The 25,942-nt window shown below is 46.5% G+C and overlaps 3 protein-coding genes across 12 annotated transcripts in view; 2 read left to right on the top strand and 1 right to left on the bottom strand.

The window, feature by feature from the left end:
* The window catches only part of TNFRSF13B (TNF receptor superfamily member 13B), a 42,904-nt gene extending 26,714 nt beyond the window's left edge, over positions 1-16,190 (bottom strand). The window contains exon 1 of the mRNA XM_083585907.1: positions 16,176-16,190. The gene's annotated coding sequence lies outside the window, so the exon portion shown is untranslated. The remainder of the gene's footprint in view (positions 1-16,175) is intronic.
* Positions 353-17,668, top strand: SDR42E2 (short chain dehydrogenase/reductase family 42E, member 2). 2 transcript variants are annotated; one of them, XM_083585804.1, is made up of 12 exons: positions 353-478; positions 4,188-4,536; positions 5,211-5,306; positions 6,788-6,845; positions 8,424-8,542; positions 10,768-10,843; positions 11,397-11,479; positions 12,511-12,648; positions 13,771-13,836; positions 14,426-14,489; positions 15,460-15,533; positions 16,910-17,668. In XM_083585804.1, the coding sequence occupies exons 2-12, from the start codon at positions 4,285-4,287 to the stop codon at positions 17,171-17,173; spliced, it is 1,290 nt and encodes a 429-aa protein (XP_083441930.1). In that variant the 5' UTR covers positions 353-478; positions 4,188-4,284; the 3' UTR covers positions 17,174-17,668. The 2 variants fall into 2 exon arrangements, with proteins under 2 accessions (XP_083441930.1, XP_083441931.1); XM_083585805.1 differs by lacking the exon at positions 353-478 and adding an exon at positions 2,285-2,376.
* Positions 17,669-23,719: 6,051 nt separating this feature from the next.
* The window catches only part of EEF2K (eukaryotic elongation factor 2 kinase), a 43,267-nt gene continuing 41,044 nt past the window's right edge, over positions 23,720-25,942 (top strand). For 2 of the 9 annotated variants that reach the window (XM_083585683.1, XM_083585678.1), the window contains exon 1: positions 23,720-24,174. The gene's annotated coding sequence lies outside the window, so the exon portion shown is untranslated. Of the gene's footprint in view, positions 24,175-24,427; positions 24,699-25,942 lie in introns of those variants that run through there. The other 7 variants (XM_083585677.1, XM_083585675.1, XM_083585682.1 and 4 more) reach the window with 6 other exon arrangements.

Genomic DNA, 25,942 nt, shown 5'->3' with positions numbered 1-25,942 from the left:
CTGTGGTAGATCACTGGTAGATCACTGGCTCCCCCCCAAAAAAGCGCAACCTTATTGCCTTGCACCCCCCAAAACGGGGCTTTCCTCCTCCCTAAAAAAACCTTTGACCTGAACCCCTAAAAAACGGGGCTTTTCTTCCAACAAAATCTCAACCCCCCCAAAAAAACCAGGGCTTTCCTTCCTAAAAAAGAGCTCAACAACTTTGACCTGAACCCAAAAAAAGGGGGTAGATCATTGCCAGTTTTTAACTCTGTGAGTAGATCGCAGTCTCTTGGGAGTTGGCTACCCCGATATATAGGATCGCACGGGGGCGTCGGATAGCGCCACCCTCACCTGGAGATAACAGAACTCTCTTGTGCTTGCGCTGCGCCTTTAATATTTACGGTTCTCCTCCCCGCTGGAAGTACAGTACCGCCAACACCAAGCCGGGCTCCTCCGCAGTGGCTTTTCTTCGTCTTAGGATGGATGAATTGAAGATGTAAGCCTGCCCGACTGGGGACTATGCCTAGCTGGGGGTGTCTCCTGGTCAACCGTGAGGGAGAGGAAAAGGAGCCACCTCCTGCCGTTTGGGGGGGAAAGAGCCAGGATTTGCCCCACCCCGCCCCTAGGAAATCCCTTCTGCCAAGGACCCCTTCCCAGGGTAATAATATTATTGCAGGAGACCTTCTTATGGCTACTAGGGCTTTACGCGCTAGAGCTTCCCAACTAAGGCCATACTCGGGAGGAGACCCGCTGAAGTCAATGGCCGGAAGCTGGGCGTGAGGGGCCAGGGCTTTCAATGGGCCTACTCTTGAGTAGAAGCTTAGTCGGAGGCACAACCCACGGATCTCCTTTTCTCGCCCATTGCATCGCTCAGGAAGCGAGCGGTGGGGGAGCAAGGAGTATTGAATCTCACCCAAAGGTGTACATCTCCAGGCCTTCTAAAACTGAGAGGTTTGGTTGAGTGAAAACGAAATAACGTTTGCAAAAGGAAATAAAACGTGTACGGAGGGACTACCCTGCTTGGGACCTCTATAATAATTGTGTGGATGGTTTATTATCCCAGCAATCCCCACCCTGTCTTCAGAACACCCTGTGATTATTTATAATTTCCTACTATTCCTGCACAGAAATAAGTATAATTGGTGTCGCCACTCGCTGTCATTCCCTCACTTCCAAAATTAAAATTTAATTTTGGGGCATAAATGCACAGTTTACCTGGGAGTAGATGTCATTGAACTGGGTGAGTCCTACACCTGAGTAACTGTGCTTAGCACTGCACTGTTAGAAGGTTTTTATTTTATTTTATTGAAGTGGTGTTTTGGCAAAGCTATGAGTTAACGTACAACCAGGGTAATAAACCGATATTAAAAGTATCTCGCACATATCTGCCTGTCTAGATATGATAATATCTGGGGGTTTGTGCAAGGAAACCACAGGTATTTTCCTTTTTTGAATGAGGGGAAATCCTGTGGACCTCTTTCATTTGCTGTGGCAAAGATCTTTGCTTTTTATAGCAGAATGGTGAAATGGTTTTGTTGACAACATGCTTCATCCAAACACAGCGGGGGGGGGGGCAGACTGGAAGGCAGAGATGATGTTTTTCCTTCAGGTAAATAATTGGCTTATAACAGGGATGCAGCAAAAGTTAGCAGTGCAGGTGGTTCTCCCCCAACAATATCTTCAGATGTTTTAAATAGCTCAGTTGGTGGACCATGAGACTCTTAATGTCAGGGTCGTGGGTTTGACCCCCGGGCAGAAGATTCCTGCGTTGCAGAGGGCTGGACTAGATGACCCTCTTGGTCCCTTCCAACTCTACAATTCTATTCTTCTCTGTGTCTTATGTCATGAGTGCCGAAAAGAAACATGCAGCAAAGTTTGAAAAAAGTGTGCTTGTAATGCAATAATAAATGGAGATGGAAGGCTGTGCCCTTTGTATCTGAAGTATTCAGATTTATCCAAAAATCACAGCCAAACTTCAAAGATGAATTCCCCAAATACTGGAATCCAAACAATCCCTGTGTGCCAATGAGCAGCTTTGCGTTTTTATTGTTTGCACTCCAAGCCAAGGCCTGGTTACTCCAAAGTAAACCCCACAGATTTCAGTGGAATTTACTTCCATGTAAGCACACCTGGCCATTGCTGTATTATCCCCACAAGAGGCGTGAGGTAGAATTCTATTTAACTGCACCAACTGTCTCCTTTTAAACTGAAACATTCTGAAGCGACGTGATGCAAAAGCAGTTCTCTGTTGCAGCAGCCTATGGGGAGAAGAGACTTATTGGCATATGTAATACGATTGACTACCTTTTACACCAGATTCTTCATTGGAAGATGCTCGTGACCACTTTGGTCTATGGTCCCAGGAGTATAAGAAGCGGTTGTTATTACCTTGGGGTGACTAAGAGAGATTTATTTATTTATAACAAAATTTACATATCGCTTGATTGTAAGAAAACCTCTGTGTGGTTTTCAAAAAAAACCAGCCACGTTGGGGGTTAATAATGACTACCGTTCACCAACCCACCCTCTTCCCATTAAGTAAAACGAAAGCAAAATACAGCCCCACATCTGATATATTTTGTTTATTTCATACAATGATTTCCACCCAAGACCACAAGGGGGTATATATGCTTACTTCCTTTTTATCCTTGCGACAACCCTGCGAGGTTGGAGAGGCTGAGAGATCATTGTTGCTCCTTCACTCCCTACCAGGGTGGCAATGGGTGGCGTGATGAGAAGCAGCTACATAACGAATGAACTAGGCTATGGGTTCCTTCTATGCCCTTTCAAGCATCCTTTTTAGTGCTCATTCATGATTATTTGGGTTCCTAATGCTTTTGGGATGGTCACATATGACCCCACCCATACAGCGATAACATACTAGCATTGTGGAAGTGTCACAGAGCGAACGTAAACAGAATAATTCCACCACCAGTGCTTCATTTTACTGTGTGATGAACATGTTGCAGTAAACACTAAAAATTTAATGCTTGATTTTATCTAGATCTTGCCAGATTGAATGCAATCTAAAAAAGAGAGCTGTGCCATGTAGGAACTCATTCCAAACACCTAACTGGACGGCACAGCGTTTACACAATTAGCAATTGAGATAATGACTTTTTGAAGTAAATTGCAGGCAAGGGGGCCCTGATCTGCGTTGGGAGCCTGCTGCTTTGGGGGGCGGGGGGGGGGAGGCGCAGAGGGGCTTTAAATCTTTGCTTCTTGCAAATGTTCAAACCTTTAAACCTTTGTCTCTGGTTGGAAATGAAGCAGTATGGCCACCCCAAACTTTTTGCAAGTGTGGATTGCATCAAAAACAGAAGTGTGTATGACCCCCGTTAATAGCACTGTGAACACAAACGATCATGAATGTGTGATAAAAAGGCATGGGGCCATAGATACAGAGGAGCAATATCCTGATCTCACCATGGCTAACCAGATCCCCGTAGGAATACCAAAACAGAAGTCCGCTTTTGTTGTCTTGCTGTTAATCCCCATGCTACGGGAATATAATTTAAAAATACGCGGACATCTCCAAATATCAAGGGTTTTGCTAATGCAAAGTTGATGCTGACAACTTTGGACCAAATATAATTTATCACTGGAGAAGCCCGCCTCATATGCCCCAGTGAGGCATTCTCAGAAATGCTGAGAAGTGTATCACTTTTCATAACATCACAGCGTGTTTCTTTTTAATTTTCATTACCGAAGTTGAGGACTATAGGGCAAACAGCAGGATATCAGTAGGGTATTGATAACAGAACGCCAAAAAGTTAAACATTCATTTGTGAATAAGTGCTACATAGAGAAGCCATATATATATATATGTTCCTTAAATAAAATGTTCCTTAAATAAGAACCGGACTGAGAAACATGGAAATCTTAGAATCAAAGAATTATAGAGTTGCAAGGGACCACGAAGATCGTCTAGTCCAGCGGTTCTCAACCTGTGGGTCCCCAGATGTTATTGGACTACAACTCCCATCATCCCTGAGCTCTGGACTTGCTAGCTGGGGTGATGGGAGTTGTAGTTCAACAACATCTGGGGACCCACAGGTTGAGAAAGGCTAATCTAGTCCAACCCTCTGCGGTGCAGGAATCTTAAACCCATGGCCCTGTGATTAAGAGTCTTATGCTCTACCAATGGCGCTGTTATTCCGGTAGCAACAGCAGCAACAAAATTGGTCTTTGTGCTCTTTCAACAGGTTATGAGAAGGAGATACTTTTGCTCCTACCTTGGTGGAGTTTTGTAATACCAGATCCGGTGGATCCCTGAGGCCCCCCCCCCCCCCGTAGTGCGCAATGGAGACATCTCAGCAGAAAGACCGAAAAAACCGCAAATCCTCTAAACAAGATGCCCAGCCTGCTGAACAGAAACTTGACACCGGTAACCGAGGGCTGAAGAAAGTGAGCAACAAGACAGTGATAACAGGAGGTGCTGGCTATTTTGGCTTTAGCCTTGGCCGTGCCCTTGCCAAATCAGGAACCAGTGTGATTCTCTATGATATTAACCAACCCCTCTGGGAAATTCCAAAAGGAGTAGTACTCGTACAGGTATTTATCATTTATTATTATGATCGTAACACCCCACTTTTCTTTTCCATAAGCAACATATCATGTAGAGAGAGATTATTATCTGCTGTCAGGTGTAAGGCAGGTAAAGTGTGGTTGTGGGGGAAGGGTTTGCAAGCACCAGTGATCAGTGGCACCTGGTGGGGTAGGTGACTATGATCTCTGCAAGATCGGGGGGGGGGGGTCCAATCCTGCCTGTTTTGAACTTTCCAAGGACCAGGAAAACCCTCATTTAAAGGGGGGAAGTTCCAGGACAACACTATGGGATGGGAAGGACAACCTGTGGCTATCCCTATATTAATGAGACAGGCAAGTGCAAATCCAGAGTTCTCCAGTATGGACAAACACTCTCTCTTTCTGCACAGACACCCGTTGGATTTGCTTTGCAGTCCTTCCATCAGAGGGATGGATGGTGTGTGAGGCCTCCTCCAACTCTTATGATGGCATGATTTGCACAGTATGTCTCATGACCCTTTGCAATGACAGAGAAGATCTGCGTGATCAAAGAACCGGGTCCTTGCCCTCTCTTCCCTGTTGCTGGTGGTCTTAGAGTGTGTACCTTGGCTTCTCAGCATCCTTTGTTGTCTGTTGCCTGGGGAAAAACATTGCTGACCTCCCCAGCCCTCACTCAGGAGTATGTGATCTCTGTGTTCTAGGCAGACGTGAGGCACTATGACCCGCTTTATGCAGCCTGCGAAGGGGCAGACTGTGTCATTCACGCAGCCGCGTACGGAATGACAGGATTGGAACAAGTGAGTTGGCTTCTCTTCGTCTTGAGTTTCTGCAAGGAATCAACCCCTTTCATGTGGCCTTTCCAGATTGTGTTGAACAGATTTTCAGAAAATTTCCCGCTGCCCTAAATCAAACGGAGATCTATTGGTAGTTTTTTTCCAGGGCCCGTCCCTTTCAGAAAGGAAAATAAAACACACTAGACTCTCAGCCAAAGAAGCCCTGAATGGATACAGACAGTCTGGGATAGCTCAGTCTGTAGAGCATGAGACTCTTAATCTCAGGGCTGTGGGTCCAACCCCCGCATTTGGCAAAGGAATCCTGCACTAGAGGGGGTTGGACTAGCTGACCCTCTGTCAAGGAGCTGTCAGGCGAGCACAGGTCATCCACAAGCCAGGAAAGAACTTGAGACACAGAATGCAATAAGCTTTTAATTCACAGAAAGGAAGCAACACAGCAGCGTCCCTCTGGCTCGTCTCACCTAGCTCCTTCCCCTCTCACTCCAGATCCCTCCCAGGCAGATGTAAAATACGGCAAGGGCGGGGGCTCCTTCTCTGGGCCTGTCTGGCCCGTTGCTGAGCAGCTTGCAGGACTCTCCTCAAGTGGGGAATCTGGGGAGGAGAGCCAGTTTCTTGGCAGCAGAGGCAGCCTCGGACTCTTCTCTCTCTGAGTCTGCACTCACGCTGAGACTCTCAGCACCTAGCGCTATCTTGAAAGACCTTCTGACCCCCTCCCCCCCCCGATCACTCAGCCCTCCTGCATCTAGCATCTCCCAGCTTGACACTCCTGCACACTGGCCCCCTGTGTCCCACCACCACTGTCCTGGGTCTAAGTTGTCATCTTCTGTGTCCTCCCTGGAAGGGTCTCTTGTTTAGGCGGCGCCCAACACTCTTCCTCATCCAGCCAGACCCTGACACCCTCATGGTCCTTTCCAATTCTATGATGCTTTGAAAAAAGATGCCTGAGTGATGCTGAATTAGATCACAGACATTAAGCAAAGGCAACAGTAAGAATATGTACATTTTTTAAGAAGAGAAATGTTTTATTTTCAGTAAACAATGTGCTGAGAGGGGTGCATAAGTAAATTATCATTTGTTGTTCCACATCCACTTTTGGCCCCACCTAGAAACATGTGACCTCTGGAGGACTATTAAAGGTTCCCTAGGCTTGATTTCACCCAAGACTAACTAGCAGTTCTCCAGGGTCTTGGGCAAAGACTCTTTCCCAACACTTGTGGTCTGAACCTTCTAACTGAAGATGCAAGGGAACGTACCTGGGACCTTCAGCAGGTACACAGCCTCTGAACAATAGCCCTTCTTGACCACTTTTTTCAGAGGATTTTTTCCCCCTTTTTTGGAGAAATTCAACTTTTACAAGCTGGCCTTCTTGCCGCCTAGGGAGCAAGCCAGGCCAATTCTCCAGAGACCAAAACAAGCTAAAGCAATTCATTTTGCTTTGATTGCAGCAGCTGGTGCGACATTAAACCTCTTCCTGCTTTTCCTAGATGCACAAGAGACATATTCGGTCTGTCAATGTCGGAGGAACCAGTGTCGTCATTGAAGGTGCGTACAGCCTCAGTGCTTTGTTTTGGATGAGCCCGGGCTGAGGATCGTCGATGGTCGGCTTGTTTACATACCACATCTCCCACAAATAAATCTGTGCTCAAAAGCAGTTCGCACAAAAGCCAGTCTAAATACGATAAAGAATAATAATGGTAATTTATTATTTATATGCTGTCCATCTGACTGGGTTGCCCCAGCCACTCTAGGCAGCTTCCAACACATTAAAACATAGTAAGACATAAGACATTCAAAACTTCCCTAAACAGGGCTGCCTTCAGATGTCTTCTAAAAGTCAGATAGTTGTTTATTTCCTTGACATCTGATGGGAGGGCGTTCCATAGGGCGTGCGCCACTACCCAGAAGGCCCTCTGCTTGGTTCCCTGTTACCTTACTTCTCACTATGAGGGAACTGCCAGAAGGCCCTCGGAGCTGGACCTCAGTGTCTGGGTTGAATGATGGTGGTGGAGACGCTCCTTCAGGTATGCAGGGCCAAAGCAGTACAGTGGTGCCTCGCAAGACGAAAATAATCCGTTCCGCGAGTCTCTTTGTCTAGCGGTTTTTTCGTCTTGCGAAGCAACCCTATTAGCGGCTTAGCGGATTAACGCTATTAGCGGTTTAGCGGCTATTAAAGTCTTAGCGGCTTAGCAGCTAAAAGGCTATTAGCGGCTTAGCGGCTTAGAAAAAGGGGGGGAGCGAAAAAAATCGCAAGACTCGCAAGATGTTTTCGTCTTGCGAAGCAAGCCCATAGGGAAATTTGTCTTGCGAAGCGCATCGAAAAACGGAAAACCCTTTCGTCTAGCGGGTTTTTCGTCTTGCGAGGCATTCGTCTTGCGGGGCACCACTGTATAAGGTTTTAAAGGTCAGCACTGACACTTTGAATTGTGCTCGGAAAAGTACTGGGAACTAATGTAGATACTTCAGGACTTCAGGACTGGGTCCCGGCAGCTGCTCCCAGTCATCAGTCTGGCAGCTGCATTTTGTCTTAGTTGTGGTTTCTGAGTCACCTTCAAAGGTAGCCCCACGTAGAGCGCATTGCAGGAGTCCAAGTGGGAGCTAACTAGAGCATGTACTACTGTGGCAAGACAGTCTGCGGGCAGGTAGGGTCTCAGATGGAGCTGGTAGACAGCTGCCCTGGACAAAGAACACAGTAAGACAAATAACATCACTGCAACATAATGCAAAAAAACCCCCAAGAATCAACAATTAAGAATTAATTTAGCAAGGATAAACATTTAAGAAGTAAGTATACTGCTTACTAATAGTTCAGGCTAAAGTATTCATTAAGCAATTCCCTTCTGCAGGCTCCTAGGGCTGGAGGGTACAGCAAAACCAATCACCCCCAGATAGCAACTCCAGAGTCTCTCTCTCCCCCCACCCCACGGTTCTTTCTCTAGAAAGAGCTCCCTTTTGAAGGCTCCTGGGGCTGGAGGATGCTGTAACGTGAGCCGGGGCAGAATCATTTGTTGGCTGCTGTTGCTCTCAGCCATCCTGAGATACCAGCCCTTTCCCTCAGGAAAGCAGATTTCCATTTGCCTCCTTCCCTCAACAAAGTGCTTTGTGTTTCCTATGTCTCTGCAGTCTGCAAGCGACGAAGCGTCCCCAGGCTGGTCTACACAAGCAGCATCAACGTGGTGTTTGGCGGGCAAACCCTTATTGACGCCGACGAACAGAGTGTGCCTTATTTTCCTTTAGCAGAGGTATTGGGGCTGCTCCCCTTTTTAGCATTTGGCTGCAACCGACGGTGGGGGGGGGCAAGAGAGAGGAGGGCCGAATTGTTTTTTTAAATGACCTCCCCACAACACAAGGGAAATTACGTGTTGTTTTTTCCCAGCCTGTTGCTTTGGATCCAAAGTGTAGGGGTGGATCCGAAGAACTGGCGGAGCCTGGTCTATTAGCCCTCGGTCTGCCCCCCCCCCCACCTCCATGCCTTCTTGCTTAGAAGCTCATAGATAAACTATGGTACTTTAGGGGCTGTGATGGCCCCTAACTTGGGTGGCTTTAAAAGAGGATTAGACTGTGATGGCCTGGGACTCGGGCTCGGACTCGGAACCAGAGGAGACTCAGTCTGCACCAGATCCTCTGCCTCAGGCATCATCTGAACCAAGTCTGGGGCCTGATCCTGAAGATTCCCACTCTGCACAGGTTCCCCTGCAACAAACACCAGCTGGGCCAAGTCAGGGGCCTGAGCCTGCCCTGGCTCCAGATGCGGGGATTACCTCGTTGCCTTCAGCTGGGCCATCACTTACAGCTGCTCCACTATCAGTTGGGTCAGGGGAAGCTGGGTCTAGTAACCCACCGACGTCTCCCAAGCTGCAGAGACTATGGTCTGAGAGAAGGAGAGACCTGAGTACTCGCAGGAGGAGTGCTCACCTTCGGGCGAAACAGGGAGGTGAGTCGCCGGGGGATCAGGACCAGCCGCTACCCCAACAAAGATAAAAGGCTGTCGGACCCTGCCCCAGGTTGCGGGAGCAACATTGCTGTATGCTAGATCCTGCACCTATCCTTGCCTGGTTTCCTGCCTCGTGTCCTGCCTTGGCCCTGTCGGACTGTCTCCCAGCGGAACCTTTGGATTCTGGACCGTGTTTCATGTGTTACCCCCGGGCCCAGCACATAGACAAATTCCCAGAGGAGCAGGCTATCAAGGACAGCTAGCCATAATGGCTCTGCTCTGCCTCCACAGTCAGAGGCAGCAGTGCTTCTGAATACCATTTGCTGGAAACCACAGGAGGGGAGGAGAGGCCTCTTGTGCTTGGGTCCTGCTTGTAGGTTTCCCACAAGCATCTAGTTGGCCACCGTGAGAACAGGATGCTGGACTAGATGGGCCCTTGGCCTGATCCAGAAGGTCTTAGAACCAGTCATGGTGTGCCCCTGCCTGTCTGTCGTTGGGTTTGGCTACTGCTAGTCTCCTTGCCTTCTGTTCTACCGGTCCTAGTGGGTACTTGCCTCTTTTTCCTCCTCCTTCTCCTCCTCTCTTCCCCACTAACCAGTGGTATATGATGGGTTGCCAGTGCCCAGGGACACGTGGAGGGGTTGGTTGGATGTGAGGGAAATGGATGCTTGCGCATCCAGCTGCTTAAAAGCATCCGCAATCACCCAAGAGATTGCAGCCACAGAGGTAAGGAAAAAGAGCTCTTCCATTGTCTGGAGAGGTTGTTCCCAGTTTGCATGGAGAAGCCATTTTCAGTGGAGCCCAGTGATAGGAGCGTGCAGCTGGACTGAGGCAGCGCTGGGTGTTGAAAGTGTCCAGGGAAGCAATTTTGCACCCAGGGCAACCACCCCTGTGCTACAACACTGCCACCAGCTCTTGCTCCTGCTATTTCATCTCTAGACTTAGGTTACCACTAGAGACCCTTGGGCACGCTGGGATTAAGAACAGCCCTATTTTTCTCTCCGTATCATCCCTGTAGGGTTACACCCCATGCTTTGGGGAAACTGAATCACATCTTCTCACAGGTCTGTTAGGAGTAAGACACATGGAATTATTTTCACATGACATCACTTTCCCTACTGGTGTCCCATACTCCTGTAGGGCAGACTGACCTCCTCCCCACATTATTTTCACTCTTTTAAAAAAATAAATGTTATTACAGTCTTGGTTAAATCCTAAGGGAGAAAGTGTTCCCCAGATTCAGGCAGAAATAAACCCCTTCCATCCATCTTCTAAGTTGGCACATAGAGGTGTTCTATGTGGTCCTCCTCCAATTGTGGAAGACCCTCTGCTGGGGGTTTACCCATAACCCCGTGGTAAGACTTGGAACTGTGATTAAAATCTCATTATACAGGCTGTTCTTTGGCACCTGGGATGTAGATAGTGACTGACTGAGGGGGAGAAAAACGTATTATTTGTTCAAGCAGATCTGTTGGCTTACGTGCTTTGGTATTTGCTAAATAATCCAAACTAATTAATTTGATTTCTTTTTAGCAAATGAACGAGTATTCCAGAACCAAATCAATTGCGGAACAGATGGTTCTAGGAGCAAATGGAGTGTCTCTACCAGGTACTTTTCTGTGATCTTAGCCTGTGGCAAACTTGGGGGGGGGAATGATTTTATTGTATCTTTCGTGACCCCCAGGGTCAAGCAGTGATTAAGGTTCAGACTCAAGAAGGTTCAGACTCAAGAGGCTCAAGCTATGAAGTTATTCCAGGTTCACAGCTCTGGCCCTGCTCTTGGAGACTGAGAGACCGCAGAGCCTGGGGTTGGCTGGCAGGAGTCCGCAGAGGACACTCCCATACCACCAAGGCCTGTAGGCTCAGAGCCAGGACCTCCGTGGACACCTGCCCTTGAACCTGAAGAAGCCAGTGCCTCCCATTGCACCTCACTGGTCCAGCAGCACAGAGAGGGATGCTCACCTTCAGGATAGAAGGTTGCCCCTTTAAGACTCCAAAGCTATCCATCAGAGGAGCCTAGAAGCAGGTAGGAGGAGGAGCCGGGAGATGCTGAAACCTCTGGCCTCTCTTGTCCCATGTGGTCCAGCATCAGCCCTAAACATGGCGGTTTCTTCAATTGACGTGTTCGGAATCAGCCAGCGGCTTCTTGTCCTGTTTCCTAGGAGGTGGTAAGCTGCACACCTGTGCTCTTCGACCGCCCGGCATCTATGGGCCAGAAGAACAAAGGCATTTTCCCCGGATGGCCGTACGTATTGTGACTTGCTCAGAACACTCTTCTGTGAATGTGGGGGGAAACACTACCATATGAACCTACCCGGACCCCAAGGTCATCTTCTGAGGCCCTCCTTCGTGTGCCTCCTCCTCGAGAGGTCCGGAGGGTGGCAACACGGGAAAGGGCCTTCTCTGCAGTGGCTCCCCATCTGTGGAATGCTCTCCCCAGGGAAGTTTGCTTGGCGCCTTCATTGTACACCTTTAGGCGCCAGGCAAAAACATTCCTTTTTAACCAGGCCTTTGGTTGATCGGATTTACATCCTATTCCCTTTTAAAATGTAGGGGTTTGGGGGGGAGGGGCTATTGGGTTGTTGCTTTTATTTTTATTAGGTATTTTGTGGTTTTATATCTTGATTTTATTCTGTGAACTGCCCTGAGGCCCCCGGGTATAGGGCGGTATATAAATTCAATTAATAATAATAATAATACCACCATGGGATGAGACCAGTTACAGTTAGGTACCAGAGAAAACAAGCCACGCAAGGAAAGGTTGAAACAGCTGGATATGTTTGGCCTGGAGGCGAGAAGACCGAGGGTGAGGTGGGGGCAATGAATAGTGTTCCTTGAACAGAAGAAGGGTTGGCACATTGAGAAAAGCAAAGACATGCCCTGGGTTTACTCTGCTTGGAATACAGTGGTACCTTGGGTTACATATGCTTCAGGTTGCATACGCTTCAGGTTACAGACTCCGCTAGCCCAGAAATAGTGCTTCAGGTTAAGAACTTTGCTTCAGGATGAGAACAGAAATTGTGCTCCGGCAGTGCGGCAGCAGCAGGAGGCCCCATTAGCTAAAGTGGTGCTTCAGGTTGAGAACAGTTTCAGGTTAAGTACGGACCTCCGGAACGAATTAAGTACTTAACCTGAGGTACCACTGTACCTGAATAGGGCTTGCTTTAAAAGTCTCCTGTTCTTCAGCTCAGGAGAGCCAGTGACAATTCTGCATCACATCTAGTTTGCCCCTCGTTGTAACTGGCAACGTTATGCTTCAATCATACCTTCCAACAGTTGAATATTCAAAGAGGGATGTTTGTCTTCACATTTGGGGGACCAGAGACCCGGATGAACTGGGTTCATGTCAAGAATCTCGTGCAAGCTCACATCCTCGCCATGGACGCTCTCACTCCTGAGAAGAACTATATAGCTGTGAGTATATCGTTACACGTGCTCCAGTTTTTCAGGTGCCAAACATTCTGGGGATGTGCAGAGCATTTCCTTGGCGTGAGGCACCTGGAGGGCTGTGGCATTTTGGGGATAATTGATTTACTAAGCAGCTTTTCAGCAGGCATTGCTCGCTAATGCTAAGAAACCCACAAAAACACCAGTGTGGTTTTGAAATCAGTGGTTAACATCAGTGCAGCGTCAAAAGGTTCAAGTCCACCATGTTGATTCAAAATGGCTTCCAGGTGTATCCAAATATAGATGATGATGATGATGATGATTTATTTATACCCTGCCCATCTGTCTGGGTTTCCCCAGCCACTCTGGGCGGCTTCCAACAAAATATTAAAATACAATAGTCCGTCAAACATTAAAAGCTTCCCTAGATAAAAACCTGTTCCTTGCTGTCATGCAAAATTTGGCTATAGTACCCTGGGAGGTGCCCAACTCCCTAGAAAACAGATGTTCCAATATATATATTAAGTTTACTGTATGGCTCACTGCTATAACTAATTTCCCCCATGAACTTTCCCTGACCCTGAGGTCATAATCTGAGATTCTCCTCTATAACCCGCCTCCAAGGAAGGTCTGGGGATAAGAGTGGGGATAAGAGAGCAGGACCTTTCTATAGTATCCCGCCATTTATAGAATGCTCTCCTAAGGGAGGCCCACCTGGATCCACCCTTGTCCTCATTTTGGCGCCAGGCAAAGCACAGGCATTTGGATAGCACCAGTGACATGACGTTGCACTGTTAAATTAGTTTTTGATATGTTTTGCCTGAGTTTATTGTTGTATTTATACTTTGGCTATCAAACCATCAGGGTTTTTGTTATTGTTTTGTTTTGGTGGGCAATAAATTTAATGCACCTAAACCTCTGGAGTTTCCAGGAAATTATACAGTTCTCGGTTGAGCACAAAAGGTGTCCAGGTAGGTTATTTTCCTTCCTAAGGCTGCACGCAAACCGTACATGTAAAGTTCATTGCCAATGTGTGCCTTGCATGATCATTGGCCATTGGGGCCGAGGAGAGTTTAATGTCCAACAATGTTTGTATGGCCACAAGTTCCCCCTGTCTATTCTGATCTCTTTCCCCTGTGTTCTTTGTAGGCTGGCCAGGCATATTTCATCAACGATGGCGAGAAGGTCAACCTTATTGAGTGGTTAACCCCACTGGTGAGTGCAAGAGCTGTTTGTTATAGACACAATTGTGCTCTAAAACCTCTTAAGCCTATTGGCTGTGGTGGTTGTGATGGATGGGAGTTCGAGTCCAGTATCATCTGTTGGGCTTCAGTTTCTCCGGGGGTTTTTTTAATGTGCCTCGAGTCTCATATGGCCTGATGTGATGCAATAATTAATAAATTATTAATAATAATTTATTATTATTATTAATAAATTATTATTAATGTGGGGGGAATCAGGTGAATATAGGGGGAGGACCCCCTTACAAACCATAGATGACTATGTATAATGCAAACCTTTGCTGAGTATTTTACCAGTGAAAATTTCCAGACACAGAAGTTTTCTGTAAGAAATTCAGTAACAGGAGTTTTAATTTGTTTTGGTCTTAATTTTGGACTTAATTTTAACCTCTATATTTTAAATTATGGTTGTAATCTGCGAGCGTTTTATTGTTTTATCCTTTTCGTAAACCGCTTTGAGGTTTTCCTACAATCAGTACAGAAATGTTATGGAATGGATAGATCGATAAATGAACAGCTGTATTCAAAGCTGTCTGGTTTCAGTATTTCAATGTTTCTTTCAGTTTAAAGGATTGGGTTGCAGCAAGCCATGGATACGTGTTCCTGTTCTTTTTGCTTATTTTTCAGGTAAAATATTTCCAGTTGTTTGCTCAACAGTTGTTTGGGGTTTGTTTGTTTTTACAGTAGTTCTGACAAAACCTTGGGTTTGCACTTGGTGTGAATCAGGAATTTTATCTTGCAATAAACCATGGCTTGAGAAGCTGGCTTGTTGAACTGGCCATTGTGGTAAACCATAATGCTTAAACTGAGAAGTTTGGAAGCAGAAGCTAAACTCTGCAGAAATCCTTCTCCCAATCACAAAAGATCTGCGTTTCTGAAGCTTGACAGCCATTGTTTAGTGTTATGTGCAGATGAGCCTATTGCACTATATTGGCGCCCATCTCAACTGAGACCTGAGGGGGCAGAGGTCAATGTTTTTCAACCCTGATGTTGTTCCATAAAAAATAGCATTCTCCATGCACACACACCCCTGGCTACAACTGCATTGCCTTGTGGGAAGGATGGGGAAAAGTTTCTGTGGGGAAGTTCACTCCTATGCAGGTGTTGAGGAGGGGGGGAATTTTGATCAGGACAACAGCAAGTGAAGAAAAGGATCAACCTTTCACAGCATGGCCTCAGCCCAGATTGCGGCTGCCCATGGTGACAACTGTCTGAAACCCAAATGTTACATATATTTAATTTAATGTATAATTTAACCCAACCTTTTTGGAGCTCCGGGCACAGGGAATCCCCGATGCCAGAGAACAGTTTAATTGCAGCTCTTTTTAGCAATATAAACAAATAAGTTGCCAAAGTTAGACTCGAGAAATGCAGTCAGGGCTCAGCAGCAGAATGTGTTACTTGCGTGCGGAATGACCCTGGGTTCAATCCCTGGTATCTGCAGGCAGGTATTGGAAATATGTCTGTCTGAATGGAGCATTGCTGCCTGCCTGTACTGAGCTAGACAGACCCAAGCATTTGACTCACAGCTTTGTGCATGCGCTGCTATTTCAAGTGACCATTGTATTTATCAAGTGCTTTTTTTTTCTTTGTACAGCTGTGGCAATGGAACACTTCCACAACCTGTTAATGCCCATTGTTGAAATCACACCTTTGGTCACCAGAAATGAGGTAATGCATGCCTACGTTATTACGTACTGGGTTTGTTTCATAGAATCAGGAGTGTAGAGTTGGAAGGGACCATCAGGGTCATCTAGTCCAACCCCCTGCAATGCAGGAATCTTTGGCTCAACCCTACAATACTCAGATTAAGAGTCTCATGCTCTACTGACTGAGCCATTTGTTGTAGTAACGTATACTCTACCCATCAAGCAAATTACCAGGGCAGAATACAAAATAGAAAAGCACAAGAAAACAAACTTAAAAACATACCAAAAGCCCTTGTAGTGCAGAGGGAGCTTTGGAATCTGGCTGGCTGGCTTTTGTCCCGCACAAAGAGCCCATTTTACAGATGGAGAAATCTCCCAGGTCACGTCCCAACATTCTAACCATTACACCACACTTCTTTCCCCTTCTAATTTTTCTTTCGTCTTTACTCTGTTGTTACTCTTGGCTTGCATTACATACGTCTGATGTTCTTAATGGTATTATGAATTGGCATGCTACCATATACATTTTTGTTGTTGTTTATGTTGGCAGAAATTCTAAAATAAACTATTGTGCTTTTCAAAAAGAGGGTTCAGCAGAGTCGTGGGTGAGAAAGCTATCACTGGCTACATATCACAATAGCTATGTCCATAGCTGTCAACTTACAGATTTGAAAATAAGGGACCAGCAGCCTCGAAAATAAGGGTTCAGCAGCCAAAATAAGGGATCAACAATTATTTTTATAAAATACCTATTTTGTTGCGTGCAAATGGCTTTAGATACCTATTATATAGATATCTGCATATAATAGGCTTTAGATACCTATTATATAGATACCATCATATAGCATATATTCAACACAAAAAACAGCAACAATTTGTTGACAAAGCAAGCTGGACATAGAAAGGGCCCCATTACCTTCAGTAGCTTATTTCAGAGACATCGTCAATAAGGGACAGCAGCGGGACATGGCGCTGGAATAAGGGACTGTCCCGCCAAATAAGGGACGCTTGACAGCTATGGCTATGTCCTGCCTCCATTGGATGCCTCTTAATATCACCTGCTGGGAGTCGCAAGTGGGGAGAGGGCTGTTGTTCTCAGCTCCTGCTTCTGGGCTTCCCATAGGCCTCGGGTTGCCCACGGTGAGAACGGGATGCCAAGACTAGGTCGGCCTTTGACCTGATACAGCCGGTGCCTTCTTAGGTTCTTACAAAAAGCATCATTTTAAATGTGTGATGGAAACGATGATGGGATGAAGGGAATTGTGGTGCAGCGACATCTGGAGGGCACTGAATCTGGGAAGCCCACCCCAGACCAGGCACCCTCCATTGTCGTTTGCTCTCATGTTGTTTCAAAACAGTTTTTAAAAGAAACCCAACTCCTTTGCTTTCACTTCGCAGGTGTACAACATTGCTTACACGAACACGTTCAAAATAGATAAAGCCCGGCAACAGCTCGGCTATGCCCCAAAAAAGTACTTGTTTGCCGACTGCGTGGATCATTTTTTGAAAACCAGGCCCCGCAAGAAGAATTATTTCATGTTGAAAAGCTTCGTGGTGATAGCCCTGTTCATCGCCCTGATCATCCTGGCAGTTTACCGTCAAGAAGTTTGGGAATTTGTTCACAAGAACTGGGGAAAGTATCAGCATCTTGTTGTGCGATAAACCAGCCATTCTCAGGCACAGGGTTGGCCGGGGAAACATTGCCCTTGGATCGCATGGTCTGTTTTTCTTAGCTCTAAAATAGTAGGCAGGCAGGCAGGCAGGTACATTAAGAGGAATAAGAAACATACAAATCGTCCTGCGGTGGCTAACGAACAGAAAGCCAAAATGGCCACCGAAAATCACACTCAGGAGACTCGCGCAAGGGGAGAGGGTGTCGTTTTTATATCAGCGGCGTCTGCGTTCAGTTGGTTCCTCGACTTTCGTCAAACTGGAGAAGAGAGGGGGGCTTTCAAAGGCTGCGTACAAATAATCCTCCACAGGATCCTGCACATCAGGACAGCCTCTTGCCTCTCCAGGTCATGATGAGAAACGGGCCCATGGAGGTGAGAAAGAGATCCAGGAGAACAGTGCCAACAGCGAACCATTTTGCACGGCACCGGATGTCTCTCGCCAACTTTGCAGCACGAGCTGAAAATAAAAGCACGCCTGAAAACCTGCCTGTGTTTCTCCGAAGCGGACAAATCTGGCCTGTGGAAAAGCAGGTCCACTGGTCTTGCCATGTTTACATATAATATGTGGTTGGAGAAGGCGGTGGTCTGTCCTTTACATGTGAATAAGCACACTTGAGGGCAGGGGAAGGTTTCTCTGTGTTGTTTGAAAAGGGATGGGGGGGGAACCTGTGGCCATTGAAATGTCGTTGGACTACAACTTCCATTGGCCCTGTGATGCAGTGAATTGAGCAGAAGGGAAGGCGGGGGGTGGGGGGTGGGCAGGCCGAATTTTGGCCTTGCCCAAGGTGAAATTTGAAAGACCAAAGACAATCCCTGGAGGTTCCAACACCACCTGGAAGGGATCACAGTGCCCTCTGGTGTAAAGAGAGGAGCGCATCGGCCTCACCCATCTATTCTTGTTTCTTTTTATATGTTGGCTCCTCCAGTTGCTCAGTTTAACGGATTAATTTATAAGCCCTGCCTTTCAAGAATCAAGGTCCTTTCCAGCATTAAATGCTACATTTAATAACACTGGTCTAATCATCAAAAATACAGCATGAACTGAGACCAGGCAACACCATCTCATCACTTAGCCATAGTCTGTTTCCGTTAAGTCAAGGTAAAATATTAGGGTTTCAAAATATATTGGGATGGGGCCTGCATAATGCTGTGTGTTAGCATTGCGCAATTGTGGGGCCACTGCCAAAAAGGCTCTGGCTGATGTGTATGTCATCTGAACTCCCTTTGCTGGTGGGCATCGGAACAAGGTTTTGGATACAGGTATGGAGTTACGGGCAGGCGTCTATGGATGTAGGTGAGCCTTTAATTTCAAGGTCACTGCCAGTATTTAAAAATGGGCCTGGAAGTGCACCAGTAACCAGTGCAACTGGTGCAAAATTAGTGTAATATGCCTTGCCTGGACTGGTTCAGGGTATTAACTTGGTACTGCAGTATCTTCAAGTTAATGTTTGGGGGGGGACGTATTTTTTGTTTTAAAACACCGTATTTACTTGAATGTAATGCACCCCTTTTTTTGGCCAAATTAAGTTGTGAAAATTAGGGTGCACATTAGATTTGATGGCACCAGCCAGCAAATAATTTTTTGGTTTTGAGGTTTTTGAAAATTCGATGGCACATTCAATTTGCGTAAATACAGCAGATGTGATTGGGTAGGATATGGCAAATCCATAAACTGGATTGTGTTCCATTGAAATACATAGACTAACAATCTTATGGTATATAATTGTAGAGTTTGAAGGGACCCTAAGGCTCATCCAGCCCACCCCACCCCCTGCCTCCTGCTGTCCCTAGCTGAGCTCGAATTCAGTGGGGCTTGCTCCCAAGTAGGGATGGGGGAAGAAATTCGGTTCGGTTTACATTCAAAGATGGATTTATCAAAATCACCCTTTCCGAAGCAATACAAAATTCATGCATTGTATTCAGGGAAACTGATTGCAAAAATGTGTGGTTTAGTAAAAAAACCCACATAGGAACAAAAAGCGGTATTTTTAGGAGAAATTTGCACTAAAATACTTGTGTTTTGGTGTGTTTTTTAATTAAATAAGAAATTGCTGTAGAAATAAGGAGAACTGAAGACTGGGGAAATGAGCAACGGAGAGAATCGAAGGTGACAAACGAAATGGGCATGTCGTTTCATTCCTACATGGTTTTGCAGTTCGTATTTATTTAGTTCACCGTCTTTCGCTCTTCTCCCCATTGAAAACGCGTGGTTTTTGTCTAGGCAATGAATGGGCTGATATGCATGTCAGGCCTGTTTTAGAACAGCGAGAGCTGCGAGACAGAACAGTATTTTCAGTCCCCGGGGGGAAACGACGAAATAAAAAGCGAAGTATAAAGGGAATTTCACCCGGCAGCCTTGAGAGTGTTGGGTCTCCCAGCTGCATTCCTTAAGGGCATTGCAGAGATCGCAATTGCACTGCAAACGGCAGCTCATCACGATCCCGAAACCCGGGATTTTGGAGAGCAGCAAATCTTTCAAGATCACCTTTCCAATCAACGGGGAGCAAATTACCGAGATTTCGGGTGGAAGAGAGAGAGAGAGAAGGGGAAAAAAATAAAAAAGATGTATCTTGGCAGCGGTGGGATTCGAACCCACGCCATCGAAATGACTGGAGCCTAAATCCAGCGCCTTAGACCACTCGGCCACGCTACCATCTGATTGCAGAGAGGCTCTGAACGGCATATAAGGGACGTCGGGAAATTCTTGCAAAGCTATTTCCGGCTTGCTTGCTTTTTTTTTCCCCTTCCCCGTTCATTGCAAAAGGGAAGGAGCTTCGCAGCAAATATTCCCCTGCAGTTCTCTGTTGCTCGCCGCCGCCCTTCCTGCCACATAAGATGGTTTCCCCGTTGCTCCGAGCAGAAAAGCAAAAAAAGGAACCACCGTGCAGACTCATTGCACTGCCATGTCCTGCCAGGTTGTGGATTTATTTAAATTAAGTGAGCAAGGAAATAAAATGCGAACTCTCCGACACGGTTTGCTGCTTGCTCCGAAAGTATATATATATATATATATATATATATATATATATATATATATATATTTAAAAATGGGTCTGGAGATTAGGATTGCTCTGCGTTAACTGCGCCATGGAAGGCAACCCCAGACGCCCAAAGCTGCAGTAAAATAATGGCGGCCCTCGCACCGAACTGCAAACGTGGACCTGATTATTGCAAGGGTTGCTGTTGTTGCACATTGTGGGCACGGGGTGGCGCTGGTGCTCCAGCATTTTCCTCCCGGGTCGCAGAGTTAAGAGAAAAACGTCCAATAGAGACTATCATTTGCTTCATCCTATTTTCTTGCCCTAGTTAGTTAACTTGCCACAAGTCCCAGAAGCTTTCATGCTAATTTCTAAAGGAAGCTGGCCATGTGTAGATAAAGTGGGAACCAAGGAAAGGACAGTGCTGCTCTTATTTTCCCCCACCCTCTTCTCCAAATATGCATGCAAGCATATTGCAGTTTGCATTTGCTCCCATACAAATGAGTGGGTCTTTATTCTTTATTCCCCCAAAATATTTTTTTTCCTGGGGTGGATGAGGGTGAACAATTGAGGCTATATGTCATGGGTAGGCAAACTAAGACCCAGGGGCCGGATCTGGCCCAATCGCCTTCTAAAACAGCATGTTTTTACATGAGTAGAATATGTCCTTTTATTTAAAATGCATCTCTGGGTTATTTGTGGGACATAGGAATTCGTTCATTTATTTTTCCCTCCAAAATATAGTCTGGCCCCCCACAAGGTCTGAGGGACAGTGGACTGGCCCCCTGCTGAAAAAGTTTGCTGACCTCTGCTATATGTCCAGATAATAACAGTTGTACAAGCATGTATGAATAAATTGTTGGTTTCGTACGGTCACAGACCAACAGGATTAAATGCACAATTAAAACCATCCATCTCCTTAAAACAGTTTAAAACAGATATACGAAAATATGTTCGCTTGCTCTTTCTTAAATGAAGCCGGCAAGACAAAATTATCCTCTTCTGCACTGAAGTCGGAAGCTTATTTATTTATTTATGGCAAACCTTATGCAAAACAACACCGATCTACAGAAGAATAAGATATTCCTGGGAGATTTCTTAATGGGGGAGAATCAGCACATTATACACTGAAAGCACTTAGAACCAAAAAAACTGTAGAGTTGGAAGGGTCCCGAGGGTCATCTAGTCCAACCCCCTGCAATGCTGGAATCTCAGCTAAACAATTCCTGATAGATGATGGCCATTCAACTTCTGTTTAAAAACCTCCAATGAAACCCTTGCACCCACAATAAAATACTTCTGGGAACTGTAGACTTTCTGGGTGCTGGTAATTGTAGCTCCGGGGAGAAGTAAACTACAGTTCTCTAGGATTCTTTGGGCGGGAATGGGTTTTAGGGACATGGTCAACAGACTCTATTGCTCCACATCTGAAGCAAATTTGCTCCCTCAAATAATTCCGGGCGCTGTTGTTTGTTAAGGGTTGGGGGGGGGGAAACTACAGTTCCCAGAATTCTTTGAAATAACTTGCTCTGAATATGCTTTAAAGGTGTGGTGTATACACAACGACAGATAGGAAACGGACATTAGCTAATCAGAAAAGAGTGAGGGTGATAAAGGAAGAATATGACAGTTTAACTGGCAGATAGGGCCTGGCTAGCAAAAGAGCAAGAGGTGCTTAGGGGTCTGTCTGGCAGGATAAAGCTGTTTATAATTTCCTGAGGAAAATGACCTAGAAAGGGGCTAGAGGCAAATTAACAGCAGATAGCCATTCTATTATTATTATTATTATTAATCATCAATTTTTCCCTGACGGACTCAAAGCGGCTAGGAAGCAATAGATTTAACAGCAGCCGTTCAGTTGTGGGGAATTATAAGTGAAGCTCTTGTTTAAACCCGAAACAGTGTTTCTGACAGAAAACGACCATGCATTCATGAAACTATTTATAGTTCGCTATCTCATGAAGAACATCAAAGCGGTTTACAACAAAAGCACACGAAAACTGCACAGTAAAAAAAAAAAAAGTCTGAAAGTGTGTGTGGTGAGGGGAAACCCACATGTGTCAACCATTGTGGAAAATTCTTAATTTCCTGACTAGGCCTGGTGGAATCATGCCTTTAAAAGTGAGACTGTCTAGTTTGATCCCTCACCAAGTATTAATAAAATTACAATTGTCATAAAATAAATCATTTTTTTAAGGCAGTTCTTGTTGCCATCTGTGCCTCAGCTTCAATTTGCACCTGGTTCAGGGAATAAGTGGTCACTGGGAACCCCAACATCAAAGAGTCCTTGCTGTGGATTTATATCCTGCTCTACCACATAAACTTATTTAATACTGTACATTTACGCCCCACCTTTCTTTCAGGGACCTCAAGGGGGCCTACATACTCCCCCCTCCCCGTTTGACCCTCACAACAGCCCTGTGAGGCATGGGCATAGCCAAAGGGGGGGCAGGGGAGCAGTTGCACCCCTAAATCAATACAATGCAAATCTTAGGTTTCCCCCCCAAAACAATCCTGGCTACGCCCCTGCTGTGAGGTAGGCTAGGCTGAGCTACAGTGACTGCCCCAAGGTTTCCCAAGCAAGCATCATGGCCCAGCGGGGATTTGAACCAGGCCCAAGTCCAGCACTCTAACCATTACGCCACACACTGGAATCCCCGGTTTCTTGGTTGCTACTGACAGGGTGCGGCAACCAGGGCTGCAACCAGTGCCGGATTTATGTAGAAACTAAACAAGTTATAGCTTAGGGCCCCACACTCTGTTCGAATTCCGGCTCCATGATTGCAGTCATGGGATTGTTGTCTTTCACATGACGGTATATGTTTCGACCCCACAGAGTGGGAAGTGATGGAGACGGGATGTTTGTGTTACTGTGTTCCGTGAAGTGGGACTATTGTCCTTCGTTCTTTTTCTCTTTGCTGTCTGATGCTAGAGAGAGAGGGAGCCATGTTGCAGTGCTCCGTGCGTAAATAAGTAGATTAGCCAAAATGTAAATAAGTAGATTAGCCAAAATGCTGAGTTACTGAGGTCTGTCACGTGAACTGCGCAGACTCTGTGGATCCCTAAGTGTGCCGGTGTCTGTTGGCATTGGTCACTGTGATGTTCGGACTGAAGAAAGCTTAAGAAGCTCCCGAATGATCGACCAGGAGGGAGGGAACATGCCAGTCGGGCATGTGTCTCTGCCAGGGTCCTACTCGAGTGTAGGCTGAACTCCTGACACTCTCTTGGGAGCCCCAAAAAAATTTAAAGAAGGGAAAAACTGGATGTACATTTCCAAAATATAAGATAAAAAACAAATAAAATAAAACCTACATACAGCAACAGTGTTTTGTGTTGTGTAGGCTCCTATGCTGTAATTAGGTCCATAAATTACCATATAGCATATATTCAACGCAAAAAACATTTGATGTTGACAAAGGACAGCTGGACATATAAAGGGCCCCATTAACTTCAGTAGCTTAGGGCCTCATCAAATCTAAATCCGGCCCTGGCTGCAACCACCCTAGACTGTGCTGCCTGCTACCCAGCTCCGACAAGGCACCTCGTCTCGCGCTTTAAACGCGCGCTCGATGCGCTTTAAACCCGGTCTGCATGCGGACGCCCAGAAGCTCTGCCTGACTCTGCTTCTCGGCTTGGAGAGCCGCCTCTTCCCTCCCTCCTTCCTGCTCCGGCTCCTCCTCCTGCTCCAGCCCGGGGTGAGAACGAGGCGTGCCGTCGGATCCCTCGCTGCGTAGGGAGAGTTCAGCGGGGAGGCTGCAGGCGCCGCGCTCCGGAACGTGCTCGGTGCGCCCCAGTCCCGTCCCCGGGGGAAGCAGCAAAACAGCAGCAGCCGGCGCGCGCGGCTCTTGCACGTCGCCTCTGCTCCTGGCACGCTTGCAAAAGCCTGGCCTGACTCTCTGGAGGCGACTAGCTGGGCCGTCCTTCTGCAGAAGAGAGAGCGAGAGGGCTTGGCGGGGTGGAAAGCAAGCAGGAACCTTTGCTATTTTGCAAAGGTGTGGATCTGCGTGGAAAGGTAGGCCCGGGGCATGCAATTGTTCCTGTCGTTTGTTTGGGGCGGGCAAGGCAAGGAAATGCATTGGCATTGGCCTCGTGTGTATTTGCGTGGGTTTAGGTCAGCTTGGGTGCATAGGGGACGCTTGTGTTTGCAAGGCCGCCTTTGCAGACGGCCCAAAGCTCTGGCTAGCGGCAATCGTGGCAGCCCGGAGAGGTTTCTCTTCCTGCCCCTCCTTAGGAGCGGGTAGATGCAAGCAGCGCCCCGGTTGACCCTCCTGCCACCCCCCCCGCCTTCTTTTGCTGACACGTCTGAATTCGAGAGCTTTCCTGGGAGCGTCCGCGCTGCTGACCTCAGTGCTGGCGACTGGGGTGTAGGTAGGGTTGCATCAACACACAGCTGTGCTGTTTGTGACTGTGGGAGTTGCGAGCGGCCGTGTGGACAGAAACAACCGTCTATTGTGTTCCTGGCTGCACAGTGGGCATTTTGTTTTATTTGCCTCTCGTGATTCGTTCTGTCAATCATCGGGATCAGGAAGGGTTTGGGTGAGTTTGCGCATGTGTGTGTTGGGTTTTTTAATTTTCTAAAAACCAAGATCGTGATCAGCTAGGAGTGTGTTTATGAACCGATCTCCAAATGCATTGTCATTTAATGAGAACAGATTGGGGCGGGGCGGGGGAGGACAGCTCCTCCAGAGTATCTATTGGTTGAATATGCCTCCTGGTTTGCTTGCAGGGAGGTTAGACGAAGTTGGCTGTTTGTTGAGCGTTTGTCCTCATCTGTTTGCGGGGAGGTCTGATGACAATGCATCAAGCCTTATCCCACGCTTTCCATTGAACCTAAGAAGCTGCCCTCTACTGAGTCAGAAAATTGATCCATCTAGTTCAGTATTATCTCCACTGACAGGCAAGGGATACCCCTAGCTCTCCTTATTGAAGAATCTGATCTTTTGGGGAAACTGATTTCTCTTGTACGAGATCTCCAATTTTAATTGCACAATTCAAATTTGCTGCAAAGTGATTGAATTGCACCCGAAAATAGCAAGAGTTTGGAAACACCTTTGGTTGCGTGTGTCCTTCTGTAGAGTTGTTGGGTTCCCTTTCCCTTTGGATCTGGCTGAACACCATATTTGGGTGGCGGAAGGAATTCTGTCCCCGATTAGACCACAATCCTATGCACAACAACTCAGAAGAAAGACCCATCAAATTAGGAATTAGTTATATGATTGCCGCTTTACAGCACAATCCTAGGCATTGCTACTTAAAAACAAGTCCCATTGTGTTCAGTAGGGCTTAGTCCCAGGTAAGTGTGAGCAGGATTGCAGCCTTGGTTACTTTGTTTTGAAATTAATATACTGTATACTGCTTTATTCAACTATGGTTGACTGGCGATCCTCGACTATTTGTTCTGTTTAAAGGAAGGGATTTTCTCTTGTGGCGGAGAATGTGCTTTGCATATGGAAGGTCCCAGGATTTTACCCTCAGCCTTTCTTAGGTAGGAATGGGAGTGAGCCTGGACAGTTGTTGGTAATTGGTTTAGACAGCATCGAGTTAGATGCACCAGTGTTCGGATTTGGTACCCTGGACTGATCTGTGAGGAAGGCTTATATTTTTCTTCAGGGATGAGCCCAATTCTCACGCATCACCAAACCATGGCTAAGTGTGAACCGGTGAGTGTGTGAATGCACAAAGCAAAAACTGTGGCTGCTTTCAACCTCTGCCTCCTGCCGCTGCTACCCTACCTGTAGATAAGCCATGGTTTGGTATAGCATTGTAGCCAAACTTGGGCT

This window comes from Podarcis filfolensis, assembly GCF_964270895.1.
Source record: "Podarcis filfolensis genome assembly, chromosome: 14".
Lineage (NCBI taxonomy): Eukaryota > Metazoa > Chordata > Lepidosauria > Squamata > Lacertidae > Podarcis > Podarcis filfolensis.
This window is presented reverse-complemented; position numbering and strand designations above follow the sequence as displayed.